The sequence below is a fragment of the Lucilia cuprina genome, chromosome 2 (genome assembly GCF_022045245.1).
Source record: "Lucilia cuprina isolate Lc7/37 chromosome 2, ASM2204524v1, whole genome shotgun sequence".
NCBI classification, from domain to species: domain Eukaryota; kingdom Metazoa; phylum Arthropoda; class Insecta; order Diptera; family Calliphoridae; genus Lucilia; species Lucilia cuprina.
In genome coordinates this window covers 5,120,450-5,144,586 of record NC_060950.1, presented here as the reverse complement: position 1 = coordinate 5,144,586, position 24,137 = coordinate 5,120,450, and the positions used below count along the sequence as shown (strand labels likewise).

The 24,137-nt window shown below is 28.5% G+C and overlaps 2 protein-coding genes across 3 annotated transcripts; both read left to right on the top strand.

Annotated features, from left to right (window-relative positions):
• The first annotated feature begins 211 nt into the window (after window positions 1-211).
• Window positions 212-6,984, top strand: LOC111676658. 2 transcript variants are annotated; one of them, XM_023437621.2, is made up of 3 exons: window positions 212-583; window positions 2,352-2,423; window positions 6,501-6,984. In XM_023437621.2, exons 1-3 carry the CDS (start codon window positions 296-298, stop codon window positions 6,930-6,932), a joined length of 792 nt encoding a protein of 263 aa, XP_023293389.2. In that variant the 5' UTR covers window positions 212-295; the 3' UTR covers window positions 6,933-6,984. The 2 variants fall into 2 exon arrangements, with proteins under 2 accessions (XP_023293389.2, XP_046810283.1); XM_046954327.1 differs by lacking the exon at window positions 2,352-2,423.
• Window positions 6,949-22,829, top strand: LOC111676657 (carbohydrate sulfotransferase 11). Its single transcript, XM_023437620.2, has 3 exons — window positions 6,949-7,694; window positions 21,897-22,365; window positions 22,436-22,829. Exons 1-3 carry the CDS (start codon window positions 7,203-7,205, stop codon window positions 22,663-22,665), a joined length of 1,191 nt encoding a protein of 396 aa, XP_023293388.2. The 5' UTR covers window positions 6,949-7,202; the 3' UTR covers window positions 22,666-22,829.
• The last annotated feature ends 1,308 nt before the right edge of the window (window positions 22,830-24,137 follow it).

Below are 24,137 nucleotides of genomic sequence, written 5' to 3'. Positions count from 1 at the left end.
ATATGATGTATTGGAAAAATTCTGTACAACTTTTAATCCAAATTATATAATATAAAGTAATTTTAAATTCTATTCAGCGAATAATAATAAAACTTCACTCGGCAACCCTTCAAGTAGTGTGTTCAGTGAAAAAACACGAATCTATTGTGAATGATTTAAAAAATACAACAGCTGTTGCAAAAAAAAACAAAGAAAATTTGTTTACATTTTTTCAAAACAGCAAGCAAATGAACGCTACAATTTTAATTTATCAAGCTTTTTTATTATATTTTAAAATAAATTAAACTTAAGAAAAATGTCACAACATTTGAAAATGTCTCACGAACTCAAAAAGAAACATGTGCCCATAAATTTGGCACGTAAAGCCCAACGAGAACGACGCATACGAAATGGTGGCATTGGTAGAAATCGCAAAAGGAATCGAATGAAACGTTTGCGTAAAAAGAAAAAACAGAATTTTGAACTCAGCGAACTAGAGACATTGGTGAGTGCTACGGAAAATCATTTAAAGGAGATACTGGCGAATGATGAACAATTGTCGGATATACCTTATGATGTTACGCCAGAGGAGTTGCAAGGAGAGGTAATTTGTTGAGAATCTTAGCAGAATATATTAAAATTAATTATATTAAAAAAGTCGTTTTTGGATTTTCCATATTCGGCAAATGTTAGAATCAAAGAATAAGCGCCCTATAGCATACATTTACTCGAAGACTTCAATCGTTTATGGTGACTTCCTTTACACAAATAAAGATATAAAGATATGGTATAGGTTTGGGGAGGAATTTAATAAAGTCATTTGAATGTACATGTTACTTTGATAAATTACGACAGCTATATAGAATCTTTTAGTTTCTCTATTTTGCCACCAATGGGCATGACAATATAACGTAATGCACAGAATGACTATTGAGACAGGTTCCATGTTGAATACAATCATTGTGTTGATGATTATCCTAAATATATACTAGAACCCCTGTACAGAGTAATAAGCCCAAGGTTTAAGAAACAGATGCCATTATGTACGCACTATATCACAATGACACGGGGACTCCACAGGCAACTGTATCGATGAAGAGTTGTCAAAAACAGATTCACTATTACCCGACTCACCATAGACCCCACGTATGGAGTATGAAAAGGATTCATAAAAAATATGTTCTATAAACTTTCACAGATAAGATGAAGGAATGAACTAACTTTTAACGGCAATTAGATCTCCGCTCCGAAAGGACCCGAATCTCAATCGACCAAAGATTGTCAACTCAAGCAGCAGCTGTATCAAGCGGAAGTTTTTCCCCCAGGGAAAAAAATCCAGTTACAGCCCACCTGTTACAACTAAATTGTATTCAAATGAGAAAGATATGACCAAAGCTTGATCTACTGAAAGAAATCCGTTTAGACCTCAGCAGAATTGCTATAATTTTGTCATCAAGATGAGTAATAAAAGGAATCAATTGAACATATTCTATGCCACTGTTTTGCTTAAGGTCACATTATTTTCTGGAGGACACTTGCGAGTTATCTAAAATAAGACTAGAGGCTTAACGTCTTTTAACGCATTTTGTTTGATAAAACAAACTCACCTTCCCTCCTCTAATTTCATAACCCTCTCACTCCGTCAGACCCAACCTCCAAACTTCATCCTTCAGCCTTTCCTTTCTTAGACTTCCTATCTCCATACTTTTTACCATTTTTCTTTTTTAATCTCATAAATCATAAAGGCAACAAAAGGATTCAGGTGCACGTCTTTCGCTGCCTGCTAAACCAACTAACAACAGGACCTTTAAAGGTCTTAATCATAAAATAGGTATCTTTCTATGGCCTTAACCAGGATGTACATCATAAACAAAATGTTATTTTATAAACGATTTCTAAATCAAAATTCTTATGTAAATTTTGTTTTATAAACCTTTTATAAAATAATACGTTGATTATGAATAAGGGAGTAAATTTTTACTAAAATACCATTTTTTCACAAAAAGTTAATAAATTGCCAAAAAAAATTCACCATAAATAATTTCTCTAATTTTGCTAATTGAATATTATATTAGATAAAACAAACTACATATATGTGGTTTGATTATAAAATAGTATTTAATTCAACAATGCATAATGCGTAAAATTCATTCAATTTCATTGGAAAATTTCCATTATTTAAAACCATAACATTTGCGTCATTAGCATGGTGCCAGCATATAAATCACAAAAAAATATATTCTTCATTTACAAAGTAACAATTTGACAAATAAAAACTTTTTCTTTCAAACAAAAGTCTCTCTTATTACTTTAAAGAGAAACTATTTGTATAGGTTTAACGCTAACAACTAATACAACAATATTCTTTTTAGCTGGCTTTGGCTCAAGGTGGTGGCACCACTATCTATATAGAACGTGATGGCCTCTCAACATTAACAGTGGTAGTGAGTATTAATTAAAAAAAAGAAAAAACAAATCTAATGTTTATTTAATATTTTCTAATAGACTTTTGATTGATTACTGATTCCATTTTAAATATTGTTCTCTGTAGGTTTTCTGTTATTGTAAAACTTTTAAATAAATACTTTAACAGCAAATTTTATTTAAATAATGATGAAGTAAACATTTTATTTGCTAAATGCAAATATTAAAACTAAAGAAAATAAAATAAACTTTATTTTAAATAAACATCTAATCGAATGTCAGTCAGTTCAGCTGTCAAGTTCAATATTGTAATTAATACAATACCTTGGGAGTAATTATAATGAGAAAACAAAATTAGCACTTAATTCTTATTGAAAACGGGGAAAATTTCTTAATTCTAAAAAAACTTAAATATATTATCTTCACCGTTATTTTTATGTGACGTATATAACATCAAATGTTTGAAAATTTGTTAAATTTTTTATTTATAAAAAAAATATTTGCAAATTGTTTAAGAAAACATTAAATCTCAAACAAATAAATAAATTTTGTTAAATTATGTCAGTGGGTTAATAACATTTAATGAATGCTAATAATCACTTAATATAATTTAGTTAAAAAAAAATTCTAAAAGAAAATAAAAGTTTGTCACATTTCTTAAAAAATCATTATTTAATTTAATTGGATCATTAATTATTCACACTTTTATTGCAATTTTTTTTATAATTAGACATATGCCTTTGTTAATTATTGCTGTTTTTTTCTTTCTTATAAATGTCATTTAATCTTTTAAGCTAGGGGCGCATTTTTTTGCGAAATTTAATACATGCTTTTGATTATTAAGTAGCTAAGCTGTTTAATGTGTATGAAAATTAAGATTAAAAAAAAAAAACAATAAAATAATATTTATGTGACGTCTAGACTTAAAGTGTTCTAAATTTATATTTTTATCAGCAAAAAGAATTTAGTATAAAAAAAAAGCACAGTAACACAATTTTAAAAAATTCCATCGAAAATATCCTAAATAGCTCTAATGCTACAAAGACAGGAATATTTAGAAAATATTTTCAAAAATGTTATATCCAAAATTTTTATATTTAAAAATATTATAGAGATAATTTTAACAAATATTGGGATATTTGAAAGATCTAAAACAAGGGCTTTAACTAAGACTAATATTATTTTTTAAAGAGTCCCTATGATTTAAATATAATTTTACAGTTTTAAAATTTTTTCGAACATGTCGAATTTTCCAAATTTTTCCAAAATTTTATATTCAAAAATATTTTCAAAATTTTTTTTATTCAAAAATATTATAGAGATAATTTTAACAAATATCTCAAAAAATATCTAAAACAAGGGCTTTAAATAAGACTAAAATTATATTTTCAAAGGGACTCTGATTTATTTATAATTTAATAGTTTTAAGATTTCGAACATATCATCGAATTTTTGTAATTTTTCCAAATACTGGAAATTAGCCTCAAATAAAACGGAAATTTTATTTATTTAGGAGACTAGTATTATATTTTTAAAAGCTCCTAAGATTAAGAAAATAATTTAAAAGCTTTAATTCACAATCGATGTCGTATGGTTGTAGTGTTGTATGTCAAAGAAATTTTTCAAATTAAATTAAAAAAAAAAACAAATCAATAATAAAAAAAAGTTACGACATACTACGATACAACCATATAACACTAATTGTAAATTGTACAAATATGTTTTCGAACATACGTTCAAATTTTTAAAAATTTTCTAAATGCTGGAAAATGTAAGAAATTGGACTAAAATGCAACTGAAATTTAATTTGAGAAATTCCAAAAAAAATTTTTCGAATTTCAAATTTTCAAAAAAAATGCAAAATTTAAGACATTTTCCTCAAATAAAATTAAAAGTTTTAAAATTGTACAAAAATTGTTTAAAAAAAATTTCGAATTTTAAAAACATTTGAATTTAAAAAATTTTTCTAAGTATCAGATAAATGTTTGATATTTAAAGATAATTTAAAAGTTTTAAAAATTTTCAAAAAAAAAATTAGTTTTTAAAAAAATTGAATTTAAAAAAATGTATTTTTAAAAATTTTGAGGAGCGCACAACAGGCCCGATAGAGGCCTAGGTGTATTTCTTCGGATTTGATGTGTATACATCCTCCTTTCAAACTAACTAACTAACTAAAAATTTTGAAAATATTAGATAAATATTAGAAATTGGTTTCAAATTAAACAAGTATATCTTTTCAAGAATCCTTGTAATTTTATGAAATTTTTTACAGTTTTTGTATATTTTCGAACATAAGTTCGAATTTTCGAAAACTTTTAAAAATTAAGGAAATGTATCACTTTTAAATGTCCCCTTCAGAAAATGACTGCTCATTAATGGCATAAAAATACGAGTGTAGCGATGAAATTCGACACAAATAAATTTAATACGAACCAAATTCTGTCTACCAAATTTTATGAGGATCGACCCATAATTGAACCTACCCCTCTATATAATCTTGTATTTTTTAGTTTTTCAAACTTAAGCTCAAATTTTCGAAAATTTCAATTTTATATTCTCGGGGCAGATTTTCATTATTTTTTCATCTAGAAACCAACTTCCAAAATAGATTTTTTGCTTTACATTTCATAAAAATCAGATTTTGAAAAAAAAAATAATATTATTGACTTAAAATTCAACATTGCACTTAAAAATCGCAGTTTCACTATTTTTTTTATTAAAATTCGATTTTTTTTTTAATGTTTTATCTTTTAATAAAAATCCGAAATAATTGAAAAAAATCGAAATTTCACTTAGGTGTAGGGTTCACCTAATTGCAGTCCCGTTGTGTTACCCAGCGGTCGTAGGAGTTCATTTGATTCTTAGTCTTTACTTCCAAATTTAAACAAAATTTAAGATATTCTTTAGGCATATCCCTCATCCTTATCCAAACAAAATAAAGCTGCAATGTCATTGTTCTCTGCTTTCTTTGAATGATGGACAAAAGCAGAGAATGTGATTTATTGTTTCCTCTTCCTCCTCATTATTACAACTTCTACAGTAGTCGTTATATTCGAGACCCATTCCCGTTTTGACTGATGGCAGCATTCTTACTGTTCCCTGTGAAAGCTTTATATTAAGCTTGATCTTAAATCATCGTGTAGAGGCCATATTGAGCTCGTATTGAGACAGGAGGTTTCACTGAACTATCTGATTTGAGCCATCACTTATAGTTCAGTCTGAATCAAAACCTTACAGTTAATAAGAGAGACACCAGTAAAATCGAGATAAGATTTTATCTTCGGGTCATTCCAGTATGTAGATGCGGCTGTCGGGAATTGTCTAGATGTCGTAAAAACACCCGTTAGATTTTAGATCTCAGCTTCCTAATTTAAACTCTTATTGGAGTCGTCGGTGAAAACATTTGTAATACCATCAGTTAAGTATGACTCGTGTACTGAATTCTTATTGGGAAATCGGATGTGAAATCTTCTGTCAAAATGAGGTTTTGCAACGCAATAGTCTACAGTAAGATGTGTGCCCTATACCTCTACTATCAGACCACGAACCACACACGTTTAGTTTGATTACAGAATTAAGGCAAAAATTTCACTTAATACAGTTAAAAACAAACGGATTTTCATTAAATAGTAACAAATAGTAGTTTTGAAGTTATTCGCATTGACAAATGTGCCCCTATGGCTATGATCCCCCTTCTACCATACTTGGAAAGAACTATCGGTCACAGTTGAACTATTACAACAACAACAAACGAATTCTCCAACCTATTGAAATTGTTTATAATATATTGATTAATAATAATTTAGTAACCGAAATTATTATATTTCAAATATGTTTCTAAATAATTTGTAATATTAGGGTTTCTACCGGATATAACGCAACTAACTATAACGTTCTTATATTGCTGATAAACCCTTATTTCTAATTAAATTAAATAATAATCTTTAATAATTTGTAGCATAAAGTTTATCAAACTTTTAGATATACATAATAAAATTCCCCCAATATTTATTTCATACCACTGTTATAAAAACAAGAATATAATTAATTCTATTCTCTTCTCATTTCTTAACCTCATCAATACCTTATTTATATAGCTCCCACAAGAAAACCCCACAATTGCTCAATTGAAAAGAGCCATTGAGGCACAAGCACGTGTACAACAGAAACGAGAGTTAAGAGAACGTTATGAAGAGCGTATACGACGTAGAGGTCTGAGCGGAACAGCCGAAACGATCGTTGAAGAGCATAAACATAAACAAGTTAATAAATCAACAAAAAATAACCTAGGAAAGCCGCAATACGCAACCGGGGAGTTAGTTTGTTCGGCAACACACAACGGACACCAACATCGACCAAATGTTAGTTGGCGTTTCCTATGGCGTGCTTATATTTTATTTAATATCGCAACGCAAACGTTTGTTGAAGATAAAAACGGGCGCAAGTTATTGAAAGAATGCGGCATAGAAAATGCACAAACACTCAAGTTTTATAAACGGGACAAATATTTCGGAAAGAAACGTCAGTGATTGAATTAGTTTCCTATAATAATTAAATTAAATAATTTATTATAAAAAAAAATAAACAAAAACCAATGTTTTTTAAAGATTCACTAAAATCTAAGAAATTTAATAATAATCATCATTCCATGTGCCAATTAATTATAATTTTATTAAAAACCAAAACTAAAAAAAGAAAAGAACCTCTACAGCTATCTAAACGAAAAATCAATTATAACCAACAACGAGATTTAAACGACATTCCGTTCACTTTTAAACCCAGATGATATACGATAGATAATGACGATTTTCAATAAACTGTCATATTTACCTTCAGCCACTACAATCAATTTCAAGTCTAGTACAGCAGCTTATAATAAACTTTTATCAACTGCTTCGTTTTACTCCGCTTCCCCAACATTGTCGTCATCTCTAACGTCGGCATATGCGTCTGCGTCTTCGTCATCAACATTAACATCGTCGCCAACAAGAAAAATGTTCTTTATTCGTCAATCATTGTTAATTTCTTTGGTTGTTTTATTCTTTTTGTGTGCTTTACAAATTGACCTCATTCGTGGAGCATTCGAAGATGGCAACAACAACAATGTTAAAATCACTAAACACAGTTTGGAATTAACACAAACGCTCAACATGCAGAGACAGGAGTATTTGCAAAAACAATGCAATACCCTGGGCTATAGTATGCTGGATATAAACGATCTAACCGATGAACAAATGGATCATATGATTATTGATCAAGAGCATAAACTACTATATTGTTATGTGCCAAAGGTAAGTGCCAAATGATGCGTTTAATAAACTGTTAAGATGTTTCGTTGTTGTGTGAGTGTGTGTTTCTGTGAAAACTTTTAGAGCATTCTTGGTATAAATTAAATAAAAGCAAAAGTTTATTGAACTCAATACTAAATTTGTATGATTTGTTTTTTTTTTTTTTTCTATTTTTCGTTGCGTCTGTCTGTTATTCACTTTTAGTTTTAGTTAAAAGAATTTATTTTACATTTTTTTGCTGCCTTTTGTTATTTAACTTTCTTACTTATCAAATTGCAAAATCTCGTTTTTTTTTTGTTATTTGTGGTCACTTTTTGGTATCGTATTTTTGGAATTTTATTTTTTTGATTTTGCTTTCGTCAATACATATTTATGACACATGTTGTGTCGTTGCGGTTTTTTATTGAAAATAAAATAAAGTATTGTTTTAAACATCCATCTTATTTAAACATTTTGTGCCAAATTTGAACGAGTAAAGCATGTTTTTTTTTTTTAATTTCGCATAGTTTATTTTAAAAGTTGCCTCAAACAATAAACAAAATGTATTAAATAACGAAATATATGTTTATGTTATGTTTGAAATTGTTTAAATAATGTGTTTTAATTAACATATTTGTTATTCAATCGTAGGAAACTATTAATATTGGAAAAAGGCAAATGTTTTTAAAATAATTTTCTACAGTTTTTGTATAAAAATTCAATTGGGTATATATAGTCCCGCCAAATAGACTATTCTATAGTCCAATCTATAGCCGATTCTATAGCTCATCCTGTTCACTATTCTATAGTCCAGATTATAGACTGTTCAAAAGTCTAGACTGTAGACTATTCTATAGACCAGACTACATACTTCTCTGTAGTCCAGAATATAGACTATTCTATAGTTCAGACTGTAGACTAGTCTATAGTCGAGACTATAGACCTTTCTATAGTTCAGACTGTAGACCTTTCTATAGTGCAGACTATAGACTATTCTATAGTGCAGACTATAGACTATTCTATAGTGCAGACTATAGACTATTCTATAGTCCAGACTATAGACTATTCCATAGTCCAAACTATAGACTATTCTATAGTCCAGACTATAGACTATTCTATAGTCCAGACTATAGACTATTCTATAGTCCAGACTATAGACTATTCTATAGTCCAGACTATAGACTATTCTATAGTCCAGACTGTAGACTATTCTATAGTCCAGACTATAGACTATTCTATAGTCCAGACTATAGACTGTTCTATAGTCCAGAATATAGACAATTCTATAGTCCAGACTATAGACTATTCTATAGTCCAGACTATAGACTATTCTATAGTCCAGACTATAGACTATTCTATAGTCCAGACTATAGACTATTTTATAGTCCAGACTATAGACTATTCTACTATCCAGACTATACACTATTCTATAGTCCAGACTATAGATTATTCTATAATTCAGACTATAGACTATTCTACTATCCAGACTAAGTCTAGACTATAGTTCAATCTAAAGATTGTATTGTTCAAACCTTATACTTTCTACAGAGAAAGCTATATTCGTAATTCTGGTCTATACTGCATCTATACTGTAATTTATTCTATGGTCTACATTTCAGAAGAGACTATGTTTTAGTGATTTTTTCAAGCGATCCCCGAAATCTAAATTACTGGGTCACATAAGTATGTTATTAAAAACATATCTTTCCTTGGATCTTAAACACATGATTAGTTTTGTAATCATATTACTCACTCATCTTTAAAACAGTTAAACAATTTTTTGTCAATCAATCAACACACACACAAAAAAATATCGATTAACAGTTTAAGGAACCAAAGGTTATTTGTTAAACACGCCAACTTCTAAGATATTTTTTGTTGAATATTTGAAAAAAAATATATACTTGAAAGAAATTGTTACGTATCAATACGTATCTAAAAACCATATCAATCAAAAGATAAACATAAAAATCAAACAAAAAGTTAAATGTTTATTTCCAAAAAAATATATATATATATATATATTTTTTTGCAAATGCCCAAAAAAAGAAAATAATTTAAAACACATTTAACAAATTCAAATTAATCATATAATTGAATATTTCCAATTATAAAAGGTGTGAAAAGTTTTATGTATAATTGGCCCACAAATAATCCGCAAAAGGTTGTCTATCTCAGCTAAATAAACAACATTTAGTTTAATTTAAAGTATTTATATGTTAGTATAAACATAAATAAATAAAAAAAAATTGTGTACTTTATACTACAAATACAATTGTTTAGTACTTAAATATTTAAGTAGAATAGTTTGTCTTAAAATAACAAACGGTATTGATTGATCTTGAAGAAGTAGTTGTTCTTGTTATTTATTGTTTCTAGTATTTATAATCTATTTAATTTTCAAGACACAATTGACTCATAATTTTAAATAAACGATTATTTGGTAGTTTCTTAATTAGAAACCATTTTTATGTTTTGATAAATATTTTTATCTATATATATAAAATTCTAACGTTACTGACTGACTGACTGACTGACTGACTGATTGACTGATTCATCATCGCAGAGCCTAAACGGTTAAAGCTAAAGAGCTGAAATTTGGACAGGGGGTTGGTCTCCCACCAAATAGATCCACTAAGACGGGATTTTCGGAAATTCGAATGTTTAGGGGGTAATAAAGGGTAAAAACGGGTAAAATCGGTAACCTTATATCTCCTAAACTAGAAAAGATACATAAATAGTTTAAAGCTTATCGTCGTTCATTTAAAAAATAAGCGGACAGGTGTCTGGTACTTTTTTCAATTTCGGCCCCTTTAGGGAATAAACGGGTAAAAACTGTATTTTGGTACTTTTTTGCACCCCATGTATCTTTTAAACCAGTGAACATTCAAACAATATTTTTGACTCCTTCATAACTTGACGAAAATATAAAAATATAAATTTAGTACTTTTTGGTTATTCGGATGTTTAAGGGGTGAAAATTGTACCTATTTTTGGTACTTTTTTCATAAAACATTGATTTTGGTTTATTAACTTATACATATAAATACGTAATAACGGGCTTCCACTACGATGTTGCAACATTTTGGAATAGAATTTTTATTTCGTTAATGAAATTAAGCATGTAGAGCCCGGAGTAAATGAGAATCTATAAAAGGGGACTTTTTGGTACATTTTCGTTCTTCAAAAGGTACTTTTTGGATTTTTGTATAATATTGAACCTAGAAACATGAAATTAAGCATGTAGAGCCCGGAGTAAATGAGAATATATAAAAGAAGAATTTTTGGTACTGTTTCGTTCTACAAAGGTACTTTTTATGAGAATCTATAAAAGGGGACTTTTTGGTATTTTTTCGTTCTTCAAAAGGTACTTTTTGAATTTCCTATAATATTGAACCTAGAAACATGAAATTAAGTATGTAGAGGATGGATTAAGTGAGAAACTATAAAAGGGGACTTTTGGTACTTTTTCGTTCTTCAAATGGTACTTTTTGGATTTTTGTATAATATTGAACCTAGAAACATGAAATTAAGCATGTAGAGCCCGGAGTAAATGAGAATCTATAAAAGGGGACTTTTTGGTACTTTTTCGTTCTTCAAAAGGTACTTTTTGAATTTCCTATAATATTGAAGCTAGAAACATGAAATTAAGTATGTAGAGCCCGGAGTAAATGAGAATCTATAAAAGGGGACTTTTTGGTACTTTTTCGTTCTTCAAAAGGTACTTTTTGAATTTCCTATAATATTGAAGCTAGAAATATGAAATTAAGTATGTAGAGCCCGGAGTAAATGAGAATCTATAAAAGGGGACTTTTTGGTACTTTTTCGTTCTTCAAAAGGTACTTTTTGAATTTCCTATAATATTGAACCTAGAAACATGAAATTAAGTATGTAGAGGATGGATTAAGTGAGAACCTATAAAAGGGACTTTTGGTACTTTTTCGTTCTTCAAATGGTACTTTTTGGATTTTTGTATAATATTGAACCTAGAAACATGAAATTAAGCATGTAGAGCCCGGAGTAAATGAGAATCTATAAAAGGGGACTTTTTGGTACTTTTTCGTTCTTCAAAAGGTACTTTTTGAATTTCCTATAATATTGAACCTAGAAACATGAAATTAAGTATGTAGAGCCCGGAGTAAATGAGAATCTATAAAAGGGGACTTTTTGGTACTTTTTCGTTCTTCAAAAGGTACTTTTTGAATTTCCTATAATATTGAACCTAGAAACATGAAATTAAGTATGTAGAGGATGGATTAAGTGAGAACCTATAAAAGGGACTTTTGGTACTTTTTCGTTCTTCAAAAGGTACTTTTTGGATTTTTGTATAATATTGAACCTAGAAACATGAAATTAAGCATGTAGAGCCCAGAGTAAATGAGAATCTATAAAAGGAGACTTTTTGGTACTGTTTCGTTCTACAAAAGATACTTTTTGAGTTTTCTATAAAATTTAACCTAGAAACATGAAACTAAGCATGTAGAGCCCGGAGTAAATGAGAATCTATAAAAGGGGACTTTTCGTTCATCAAAAGGTACTTTTTGAATTTTTTATAATATTGAACCTAGAAACATGAAATTAAGTATGTAGAGCCTGGATTAAGTGCGAACATATAAAAGGGGACTTTTTGGTACATTTTCGTTCTTCAAAAGGTACTTTTTGGATTTTTGTATAATATTGAACCTAGAAACATGAAATTAAGCATGTAGAGCCCGGAGTAAATGAGAATATATAAAAGAAGAATTTTTGGTACTGTTTCGTTCTACAAAAGGTACTTTTTATGAGAATCTATAAAAGGGGACTTTTTGGTATTTTTTCGTTCTTCAAAAGGTACTTTTTGAATTTCCTATAATATTGAACCTAGAAACATGAAATTAAGTATGTAGAGCCCGGAGTAAATGAGAATCTATAAAAGGGGACTTTTTGGTACTTTTTCGTTCTTCAAAAGGTACTTTTTGAATTTCCTATAATATTGAACCTAGAAACATGAAATTAAGTATGTAGAGGATGGATTAAGTGAGAACCTATAAAAGGGGACTTTTGGTACTTTTTCGTTCTTCAAAAGGTACTTTTTGGATTTTTGTATAATATTGAACCTAGAAACGTGAAATTAAGCATGTAGAGCCCGGATTAAGTGAGGACCTATAAAAGGGGACTTTTTGGTACTTTTCCATTCTTTAAAAGGTACATTTTGAATTTTCTATAATATTGAACCTAGAAACATGAAATTAAGCGTTTAGAGCCTAGATTAAGTGAGAAACTATAAAAGGGCACTTTTTGGTATTTTTTCGGTCTTCAAAAGGTACTTTTTGTGTTTTTTATAATATTGATCCTAGAAACATGAAATTAAGCATGTAGAGCACGTAGAAAATGAGAATCTGTAAAAGCGGACTTTTTGGTACTTTTTCGTTCTACAAAAGGTACTTTTTGAGTTTTCTATAAAATTTAACCTAGAAAAATGAAATTAAGCATGTAGACCCCGGAGTAAATGAGAATCTATAAAGGGGACTTTTTGGTACTTTTTTCGTTCTTTAGAAACATGAAATTAAGTATGTAGAGCATGGATTAAGTGAGAACATATAAAAGGGAACTTTTTGAAACCTTTTCGTTCTTCAAAAGGTACTTTTTGGATTTTTGTATCATATTGAACCTAGAAACGTGAAATTAAGCATGTAGAGGATGGATTAAGTGAGAACCTATAAAAGGGGATTTTTGGTACTTTTCCGTTCTACAAAAGGTACAATTTGAATTTTCTATAATATTGAACCTAGAAACATGAAATTAAGTGTTTAGAGCCTGGATTAAGTGAGAACCTATTAAAGGGCACTTTTTCGTTCTTCAAAAGGTACTTTTTGTGTTTTTTATAATATTGATCCTAGAAACATGAAATTAAGCATGTAGAGCACGTAGAAAGTGAGAATCTGTAAAAGCGGACTTTTTGGTACTTTTTCGTTCTACAAAAGGTACTTTTTGAGTTTTCTATAAAATTTAACCTAGAAAAATGAAATTAAGCATGTAGACCCCGGAGTAAATGAGAATCTATAAAGGGGACTTATTGGTACTTTTTCGTTCTTCAAAAGGTACTTTTTGAATTTCCTATAATATTGAACCTAGAAACATGAAATTAAGTATGTAGAGCCCGGAGCAAATGAGAATCTATAAAAGGGGAATTTTTGGTACTTTTTCGTTCTTCAAAAGGTACTATAATATCGAACCTAGAAACATGAAATTAAGTATGTAGAGGATGGATTAAGTGAGAACCTATAAAAGGGGACTTTTGGTACCTTTTCGTTCTTCAAAAGGTACTTTTTGGATTTTTGTATAATATTGAACCTAGAAACATGAAATTAAGCATGTAGAGCCCGGAGTAAATGAAAATCTATAAAAGGAGACTTTTTGGTACTGTTTCGTTCTACAAAAGGTACTTTTTGAGTTTTCTATAAAATTTAACCTAGATACATGAAATTAAGCATGAAGAGCCCGGAGTAAATGATAATCAATAAAATAGGACTTTTTGGTACTTTTTCGTTCTTCAAAAGGTACTTTTTGAATTTCCTACAATATTGAACCTAGAAACATGAAATTAAGTATGTAGAGCCCGGAGTAAATGAAAATCTATAAAAGGGGACTTTTTGGTACTTTTTCGTTCTTCAAAAGGTACTTTTTTAATTTCCTACAATATTGAACCTAGAAACATGAAATTAAGTATGTAGAGGATGGATTAAGTGAGAACCTATAAAAGGGGACTTTTGGTACTTTTTCGTTCTTCAAAAGATACTTTTTGGATTTTTGTATATTATTGAACCTAGAAACATGAAATTAAGCATGTAGAGCCCGGAGTAAAAAAATCTATAAAAAGGAGACTTTTTGGTACTGTTTCGTTCTACAAAAGGTACTTTTTAAATTTTCTATAAAATTTTTGTGTTTTTTATAATATTGATCCTAGAAACATGAAATTAAGCATGTGGAGCCCGGAGTTAATTAGAATCTTTAAAAGCAATCAGGGACTTGAGGAAATGAAAATAGTGAGAACCTATAAAAGGGGACTTTTGGTACTTTTTCGTTCTTCAAAAGGTACTTTTTGGATTTTTGTATAATATTGAACCTAGGAACGTGAAATTAAGCATGTAGAGCCCGGATTAAGTGAGGACCTATAAAAGGGGACTTTTTGGTACTTTTCCGTTCTTTAAAAGGTACATTTTGAATTTTCTGTAATATTGAAACTAGAAACATGAAATTAAGCGTTTAGAGCCTGGATTAAGTGAGAACCTATAAAGGGTACTTTTTCGTTCTTCAAAAGGTACTTTTTGTGTTTTTTATAATATTGATCCTAGAAACATGAAATTAAGCGTGTGGAGCCCGGAGTTAATTAGAAACTTTAAAAGCAATCAGGGACTTGAGTAAATGAAAATTTAAACTGGAATATTTTCTGGTACTTTTTGAACTTAGGAACATAAAATTAAATAAAATAGGTCCTTTGGTACTTTTTCGTACTTCACTGGTACTGGTACTTTTAGAGCTTTCTAAAATATTGAATATATAAACATAAAATTAAACACGAAAATTGAAAAAGCATACTCTGGTACTTTTTTGTTCTTTTACTAATACTTTTCGAATTTTCTATAATATTGAACCTAAAAACATTAAATTGGACATGTAGCTTCCTGATTGTATAAAAATCTTTATGGTTTTTTTTTTTGGTTTCTGGTTGAAAATTAAACATGCGTCATCCTGATTTAATGAAAATATATAAAAAGGCACTGTCTGGTACTTTTTCGTTCTTCAACTGTTTTTTCTAATTTTCTGTAATATTGAGAGTAGAATCATAAAATCAAACTTAAAGAGTTCTCTAAAAGGGGAATTTTTGATATTGCAGATATATTTTATTCCATTACGATGAGGGTAGCGAAGCACACTGGGTATAGCTAGTATTAAATAAAGTTTTTCCATTCTGTTTTGAAAACAAAAAAAAACTAAATTTATTTAATCTTATCACATATTAAAACATTTTTTTTTTTCAATAAAACCGCTGGTGAAAATTAATTGATAATAGAAATAGAATTTATTACTAACTATACTGCCTGGTGCCAAACATGAGCAGATAGATGATCCTCTCTTTAAAATACTATTTAATAGGGATTTATAGTATTTGTGTAAATTCTATTTGTTGTCTATGTTATCATTCAAAGTGATAATATGTTAAATCATTTGATTTATTTTGTTATTGCTTTAAAATGTCTAATCTGGAATTTTTATTGCGATTTTTCCCACTTCTAGTTAAAGTAATTAAATGAAATATAAATCAAGAGTTAAGAGTTATTTGCGTAATTTAATCTGTCTTATTAAGAGATAATAGTTTTCTTTTCTTTTTTTTTTTGATAATAGGTTTAATTTAATTGCGTCTTATTAAATGTATTTTACGTATTCGGTTTTTTTGATTCCCTAATTAAATAACTCGATATAATCTAAAATAAATTCGATATAAAGTTATTATTAAAAATGGACTATATAATTGAATAGTTTGAAATAGAATAGGCTGGATTATAAAATATATTTTATTCTGAACTATATGTAAACAAGATCGAAATATACAATAGACCATAGTCACCATTATATAAAAGTTTATTTTTTGGACTATAAAATAGTATATAGATTCGTCTATAGTCTGGAATATATATAGGACTATAGAATAGTCTATAGTCTGAACTATAGAATAGTCTATAGTCTGAACTATAGAATAGTCTATAGTCTGGACTATAGAATAGTCTATAGTCTGGACTATAGAATAGTCTATAGTCTGGACTATAGAATAGTCTATAGTCTGGACTATAGAATAGTCTATAGTCTGGACTATAGAATAGTCTATAGTCTGGACTATACAATAGTCTATAGTCTGGACTATAGAATAGTCTGGACTAAAGAATAGTCTATAGTCTGGACTATAGAATAGGCTATAGTCTGGACTATAGAATAGTCTATAGCCTGGACTAATAAATAGTCTATAGTCTGGACTAAAGAATAGTCTATAGTCTGGACTAAAGAATAGTCTATAGTCTGGACTAAAGAATAGTCTATAGTTTGGACTAAAGAATAGTCTATAGTTTAGACTATAGAATTGTCTACAGTCTAGACTATAGAATAGTCTATAGTCTGGACTATATAATTGTCTATAGTCTGGACTGTTGAATAGCCTATAGTTTGAACTGTAGAATATTCTATTGTTTGAACTAAAGATAAGTATATAAACTGAACTAAGGTTATTTGTCTAGAATTATAGTCGAAACTTTAGAATGACTCAAGTCTGGCGTATAAAATATATTATAATTTGTACTCAGCTAATTGGAAAAAGCAACTCAATATCAGGCTTTACATTTATGTATTATAGCATCTTTAATTTTAAACAAATAAAAAAACAATCGTTAAGTATTTATTACACATTAATGGCATGTTCAGTACATATATGTAAAATATTGGAAGATACTAAACCACTGTTTACTAGTATTACAACTACAAATATTATCTGCAATAATTAAATTGTTTTTCTATTTTACAAAATCTTAGTAACTTGTTTATTGCTTTTGTATTGCAAACAATTTGCAACAAGTGCTAATTGTTTTGTATTTCTACTAAGATCAGAAAGTTCATTGAAATTTCCAGTCGTTATCGAAGGAAAATTATTGAAACTATTTATATATAAAATGATTTTTTTTTTTAAATGCAGCTGTTATTTTGAAATGTTGGAAAAAATGTAAATTTTCTTATAGTATTTGTTTGTTTTCTAGAGCAAAACAATAAAATTTTATTACATATTTCATTTTAATTGCAGTAGATTAAAAACAAATTAAAAAAATCAATTGCGAGTTGTTTCTTGTTATTTTAGTTTTTTGATAAATTACACATTTGATAAATATTCTTAAAGCATTTTTGTAAATTATTACAAAGATATCCTTTAGTGCTCTTAGATATTAAGAGATTAAGCTTTAAGTCAACTCTTCATATTTTATATTCAATTAAGAGAAAAAACCAAAAAAAAATTAATTTAATTTCCTTTAACTTAAATTTTTTAGTTAATAACTTTTCGAGGAATAGCTGAGATTATTATTATTTCAATTAAAGTCTCCACAAATAAAAACTTAATGTAAAATAGTCATATTCATTTAAATAATAAAATAAACAGGTTATGAAAAACTCGTACGATTATTACAAAATTTGTTTACGATGAACTTTAAACACAAAAAAAAATAAAAATAAAGAAATAACAGCAAAATGAAATTACTTAAGCGAGTGAATAATATAACTAAAAGTAATTAAATCTAGTAATTTAAAAAGCAGAGATCTTGACCATTAAACATTTGTAGTCATCACTAGAGTACAGCGATTTCGAAACAATATTAAGTTACATTTACTAAAAATATTAAAATTTTAACTTAAAATACTCACAGGTCTCTTAATTCTATTGATCATTTAAAGTGTCTCGAATATAAATTCTCTTTTGTATTTTTTTACACAATAAAAAAAACCATAATTGGCATACAATACAATACAAAGAAATAAAATATGTTTTGAATGCAAAATCTCGAGCATTCAGCAAGGTGAAATCTTTATGTTCTTTTATAAATATGTTCATAGACATTTTTTACGCGGAACAAGTGACAAGAAAACAAGTTCAAAAATCTAAATAAAGTGAATGAATAGAATGCAATGATATATCTTGATCACTTAAAGTGAATTGTATCACAATTATTATTATTATTTTTGTTATGCCGGGGTGTTTGTAACATTAAACGTCTGTGTGTCAACTCTACAGTACAAATAATAGACGACGGATATGATTAAGTTTAAGTCTATGAGAAATTTGTTAGTTTGTTTTCAGTGTAAATCTATTAGCACGATTTCTGTTCATTCAAAGAAATATTTATATTATGACACACGTGTTAAAAAATAGTACTATAATAGTACTATAATGTTTAGTTAGAATCATTACTTTTCAATTGAATGTTTCATAAAATTTATTTAACCATGTTTTTTTTTCTTATCAAATTGTCATAGATTTTCTTTGGGAGATATTAAAGCAAAACATTTGTTAGTTTTTGCACGTAATTTGACAAATTTTACGATATGCTTATAAAAACATTTGTAATTAATCATAGATTTTTTTGGGGATTTTTTTTTCATAATGTTAATGTTTTCTAAATTTTGCAAAAAAGGTATGCAAAACATTTCATAACACCTTGAGATAAAAAATAGTTATTTAAGCTATATCTTACAGTTATCCCTTACCAGAAAAAGATTACAAATATTAAAATTTACGTTCACAATGCTGGAGTACTCCACACTTTAGCAAACTGTATTTCTTTCTTTTTCATACCAATATAATTTCAAATTTGACTATTTCGTTTTCCAAAGTTAAACAATTTCTACTCCAGAGTGCAGATTATTTTCACTCTGGAGTTAACATAAAAATCTTAAAGCTAACATGACAAATGTTAATTTAAAAGAAAACAGTTTGCCAAAAATAATAGAAATTATTTTTAATTTTTTAAAAAAGAGATGATGCCTATTTTGCAGGAATAGGATATGATATTTTGCAGAAAAGGGGTTCGGTTGAGCTGAAGGAACTTAGATACATACAGAGGACAATTTGAACACTATTTTCGAGGGACGGGTTGCAAAGGAATAGTGCTGGACAGATCAGGCATTGTTTACGGCAAACTGTTCTTGGAGGAACATGGAGTAATTGGGAAATTTTCAAAACTGGGAAATGCCAAAAAAAACTTTGGAGAAAATGAGCAGTGGATTCTATTCCTTAAATTGTAAAATGCTATAGAAATGTGTTTGTGTAATAAGTGATTAGTGGTTAGACTGTTAGATATTAACAAAAAACTCTAAACATCTTTATATGCTTCATCTAGTTTTCACTTTAACAAATATGAACTTGACCTTTTTGCATTTGTTAAAAATTATATACATTTGTTTATTTTTTGCTATAAAATGTTTACATTTGGTAAAAAAATATACAAAATTTAAAATAGTTTTTAGATTTGTTATTGAAAATCCAAATTTCGTTAGAAATTTAGCTCAATTATAATTGTTTTTTACTAAATCTAGATTTCTTGAGAAATTCAGTTCATTTATATTTTTTTTTACTAAAAATGTGTTTAAACATTTAGTGAAATTCTAAAGAAAAGCAAGCTATACCGAATCTTATAAACAATTTATACCTTACCAAGATCTTGGTAACAAACAGGCAAAGAAAGCTAAAAGGTGTGTCTTTCTGGGCATTACAGCTACACTACAGTTGGTCTTGGATATCCTACTATATTTGTTCGCTATTGAACATTAGGTAGCGAGGAACCTTTTTAGGCTTAATAAGGTTTTTTTCTATTGGTTATGTCAGACCTTTATCACAAAGGGCATGTTCATCTAAATGCGAATAAGTATTATCTAGTTTTATATTAAAAACAACAAATAAATTTGACAAATTTTTATTTTTTAATAATACAAAAGAAGAAAGAAATGTTCGTTCGCATTTAGACGAACATTCAAAAAATATACCAAAAGCCTGATTTTTCAATAATAGAGAACAGATCTCTTGATTTAAATCAAAACTGTGCAATTTTGCAATAATAAATTCCAAACTCTCAATTCCCTAGTTCAATTTCCTAATAAAATGAGTGTTTTAAATCTGTCTTAGCAAACTCTGGTAAAAAGAAACTTCGCAAAAGATCTAAGACAGTTAAAAGGGACGTTAAAAACAAAATACCATCTAAAGCCGGCATTACACGATCACAAAAGTAATATGATCAGTCAAAAATTTGTGTAGAAGTGTACGGATGGGTTCGTCTAAACACAATATGTAATTAAAACAATCACACATTAAGAGAAAATACGGATGGAAAATTTGACAGTCGTATGGCTTCAATCATTTTTAAAAATGATTCAAAAAACAAGCAGGTCGTATTAGATCAGGGATGTATTTTTATATTAACACATACGAAAACAGTGAAACAGCTGTTTCCATCTTACTTTGTTATTGTTTTTTTACTAATCGTGTAAACCAGAGAAGATCAAAATTGCCATTACATAGCACGCGTGATAGGGTAAGAAATTGCTAATCACCACTTGTGGAAGCAAGGTCTGTGTGCGGCGTTTTTAAAATACACACAGAAATACAACAAAAACATGTGAGAAAAGTTGATAGTTTTTATATATAGACTTTGGATATACGCTGGCTGTCAAAATCCATAATAAATATTTAACATTTAGCATATACTTTATAGTTTGTAGTCATTTTATTAGTATACTTTAAATTTAAATTGAATTTTATTCTCTGCTGCTTTACCAACACAAATAAAACTATGATAGTCTATGGTAGTATGTGTTTGAGCAACACTGGTGTAAACACTAAAAATATAAATCTTACGACTTTTATTTTCTTTTTTGTTAAACGAATGAAATTTCATTTTACTTTTTCATTAGACTTTACGTACGTAGAGTGTTATCGTGTGAAGTGCCCTTAAGATATATCACCATAGTTATTTTACACTGTTATAACAACTGAAATATGCCGAATTCGAATTCGCCAAACATAAATATATCTATTAATAAATAGATATATTTATGTTTTCAAGATTTAACGAAAACTTAATTTGATGGTGAAATTTAAAATTTTTACATTAGAAGAGTATAAACCACAGACAAAATAATTTATTAGATAATAAACAACAAATTGCTGTAGGTCAAGTTTTGTAGCACATGAAAGCTAACAATAAAATTAACCGCATTCAGAAACCACTGTATTTTACAGCATATTAAATTTTATATTCTTAAAAAATGTGTAGGTATTTAATTCTTCAAAATTCTCACAATAAATTATGATTTTGTTTATTTTAACGCTTGCATAAATACACATAAAAATCCCTACATGATATTTTAGTTAAGCTAAACAAAAGAAAACTTTTATTGTAAATAAATAATAACTCAAATAAATTGGGTCATAAAAATATTCCAACAATCACTGTTATTATCTTTTGAAGCACACACTAAAGAAACTGGAAACTGCATAAACATACACTTACAGATAAACAAACTAATGATAATAGTTGTATTAATGACCATGATGTATGCATACATACAAACATATATCATTAAATTGCAATGAATAATTTCCTAGTGAAAACAAACTTATTAATTTCTCTTTTCTTTTTTCATTTATTTGAAAACTAGGTGGCCTGTACAAATTGGAAACGTGTTTTGATGATACTTAATGGCAGCTGGAGAAATGGTACTGATCCTTTGCAAATACCCGGCTCATTGGCCCACTCAACAGGCATGTTTGATAAATTTAGTTCATTAAATGAAACGGAAAAACAAGAAGTTCTTTCGGATTATACCAGATTCGTATTTGTAAGACATCCTTTTGAAAGATTATTATCGGCTTATCGCAATAAATTAGAGGGTGATACCGCCAGTGCTCGTTATTTCCAGAGAAGGGTGGGAAAACAAATTGTAAAAGCATTTCGTGTAGATGCTAGCAATCATTCTTTGGAATTTGGAAATGATGTATCATTTGCAGAATTTGTACAATATCTACTAACACCAGAAGTTAGTTTAAGTAATCAATCATCATACAATGAACATTGGGAACCCATTTCAAAACTATGTAATCCTTGTGTCATGAAATATAATGTAATAGGTGAGCTTTGCAAATTTTAAAAACAAAATTTTGAAAACCTTTTTATCTCTTTTTTTTTCTTTGTTTTTAGGCAAATATGAAACCTTATTGGATGATTCTGCATTGGCTCTCTACTTAACCGGTGCCGAGAATATGACATTTCCCACCGGCCATAAACCCTCGAATACTCGTGCTCATTTACGAGAATATTTTGATCCTCTACCCATAAGTGCCATTCGCCATTTGTACGAAGTTTACGCCGATGATTTTAAACTATTCGATTATGGTTTAGATGATGTTTTAGGTTTCGAATTTGGTTAATGAAAGCTTTTAATTGTAAATCAACCTAGTGTTTAATTGAAGTTTAATGAAATTATTTTTATATTTAAGTTTTAATTTCTTTAAAGTACATTCACGTTTAGTGTTAATAATTAGTTTTTAAAATTATTTATACATGACACTTTTTTTTCTAATTTCATTTCTTATTTTGTTTTAATAAGTTTGTGATGTATTGTTAGTGCTTTATTTTAAATTTAATTAATAAGTGTTTATATTCTTAATTAAAATAATTGGTAAAATTTAATGTACATTTTTTTAAATATAAGTATAGGGTAAAGCAATAAAAAAGTTTTATATCATGTTTATAAAATTGATGAATAATTTTATTGACAATTAGGTGAACAAACATGGCTGATGGAATTCAGTTGAATATTATTTATATAATAGTGTTTTTATACCCTACACCACTATAGTGGGAAGGGGATTATACGTTTGTGCTGATGTTTGTAACATACAAAAATATTGGTCCAATACCCACTTTAAAGTATACCGATCGATTCAGAATCATTTTTTGAGTCGATTAAAACATGTCCGTCCGTCTGTCCGGCTGGCTGTCCATGTAAACCTTGTGCGCAAGGTACAGGCCGCAATTCATGATAATTTGATGAAATTTGGACCAAGCATGTTTTTTGGCACAAGGACGAAGCCTATTGAAAATGGTTGAAATCGGTCCATTATTTCACCTAGCCCCCATACAACCGTACCTCCCGATTTGAACTTTTTATGCCATAATTACGTCAAATATTCTATTATCTCTCTAAAAATTGGTACAAATAAGTTTTATATAAGTATAAATGACACTGCAGATTTTCGTAAGGGTTGGCCCTTATTTGACCCTAGCCCCCATACAAACCCCACCTTCAAAAAATGTCTTAAACGTCTAAAATTGACTTGTAACCATTTGTATCGCTATGAAACTCAACAAAACTAACTGTTATTTAAAAATGTACCTTTTCCCAAATTTACCGAGGATCGGCCCATATTTGACCTATATAAAGCCTCATTTAGAAATTTTGGTTTTTTTATCAATAAATTGCTTAAATATTTTGGAATAATATTCAACATAAAAATTTCTTTATAAAAAGTAAAAATTTTAAAAAATATACTCATGGTGTAGGGTATTTTATGGTCGGCCATGCCCGACTATACTTTCCTACTTGTTTATTGTTAATTTTTGAAAATACAAAAACAATTTATATGATAAATGAAGTGCAGTGATTGGAAGGGATTTACAAAATAACCTCCATAGGGGGCTGTTCTATTTTAGTTTTAGTTTAGATCTAGTTTAGTTGTAGTTCAGTTCTAGTTAAGTTTTAGTTCTTTTTCTTGTTCAGTTCTAGTTCAAGATCATTTCAGGTTCACTTAAGCTTCCTAAATGAAGATTGTAGGATTCTCTTAAAATGTAATGTACTCACCTCTTATATATAGATTTACTGATCACTTTCACTCATGAA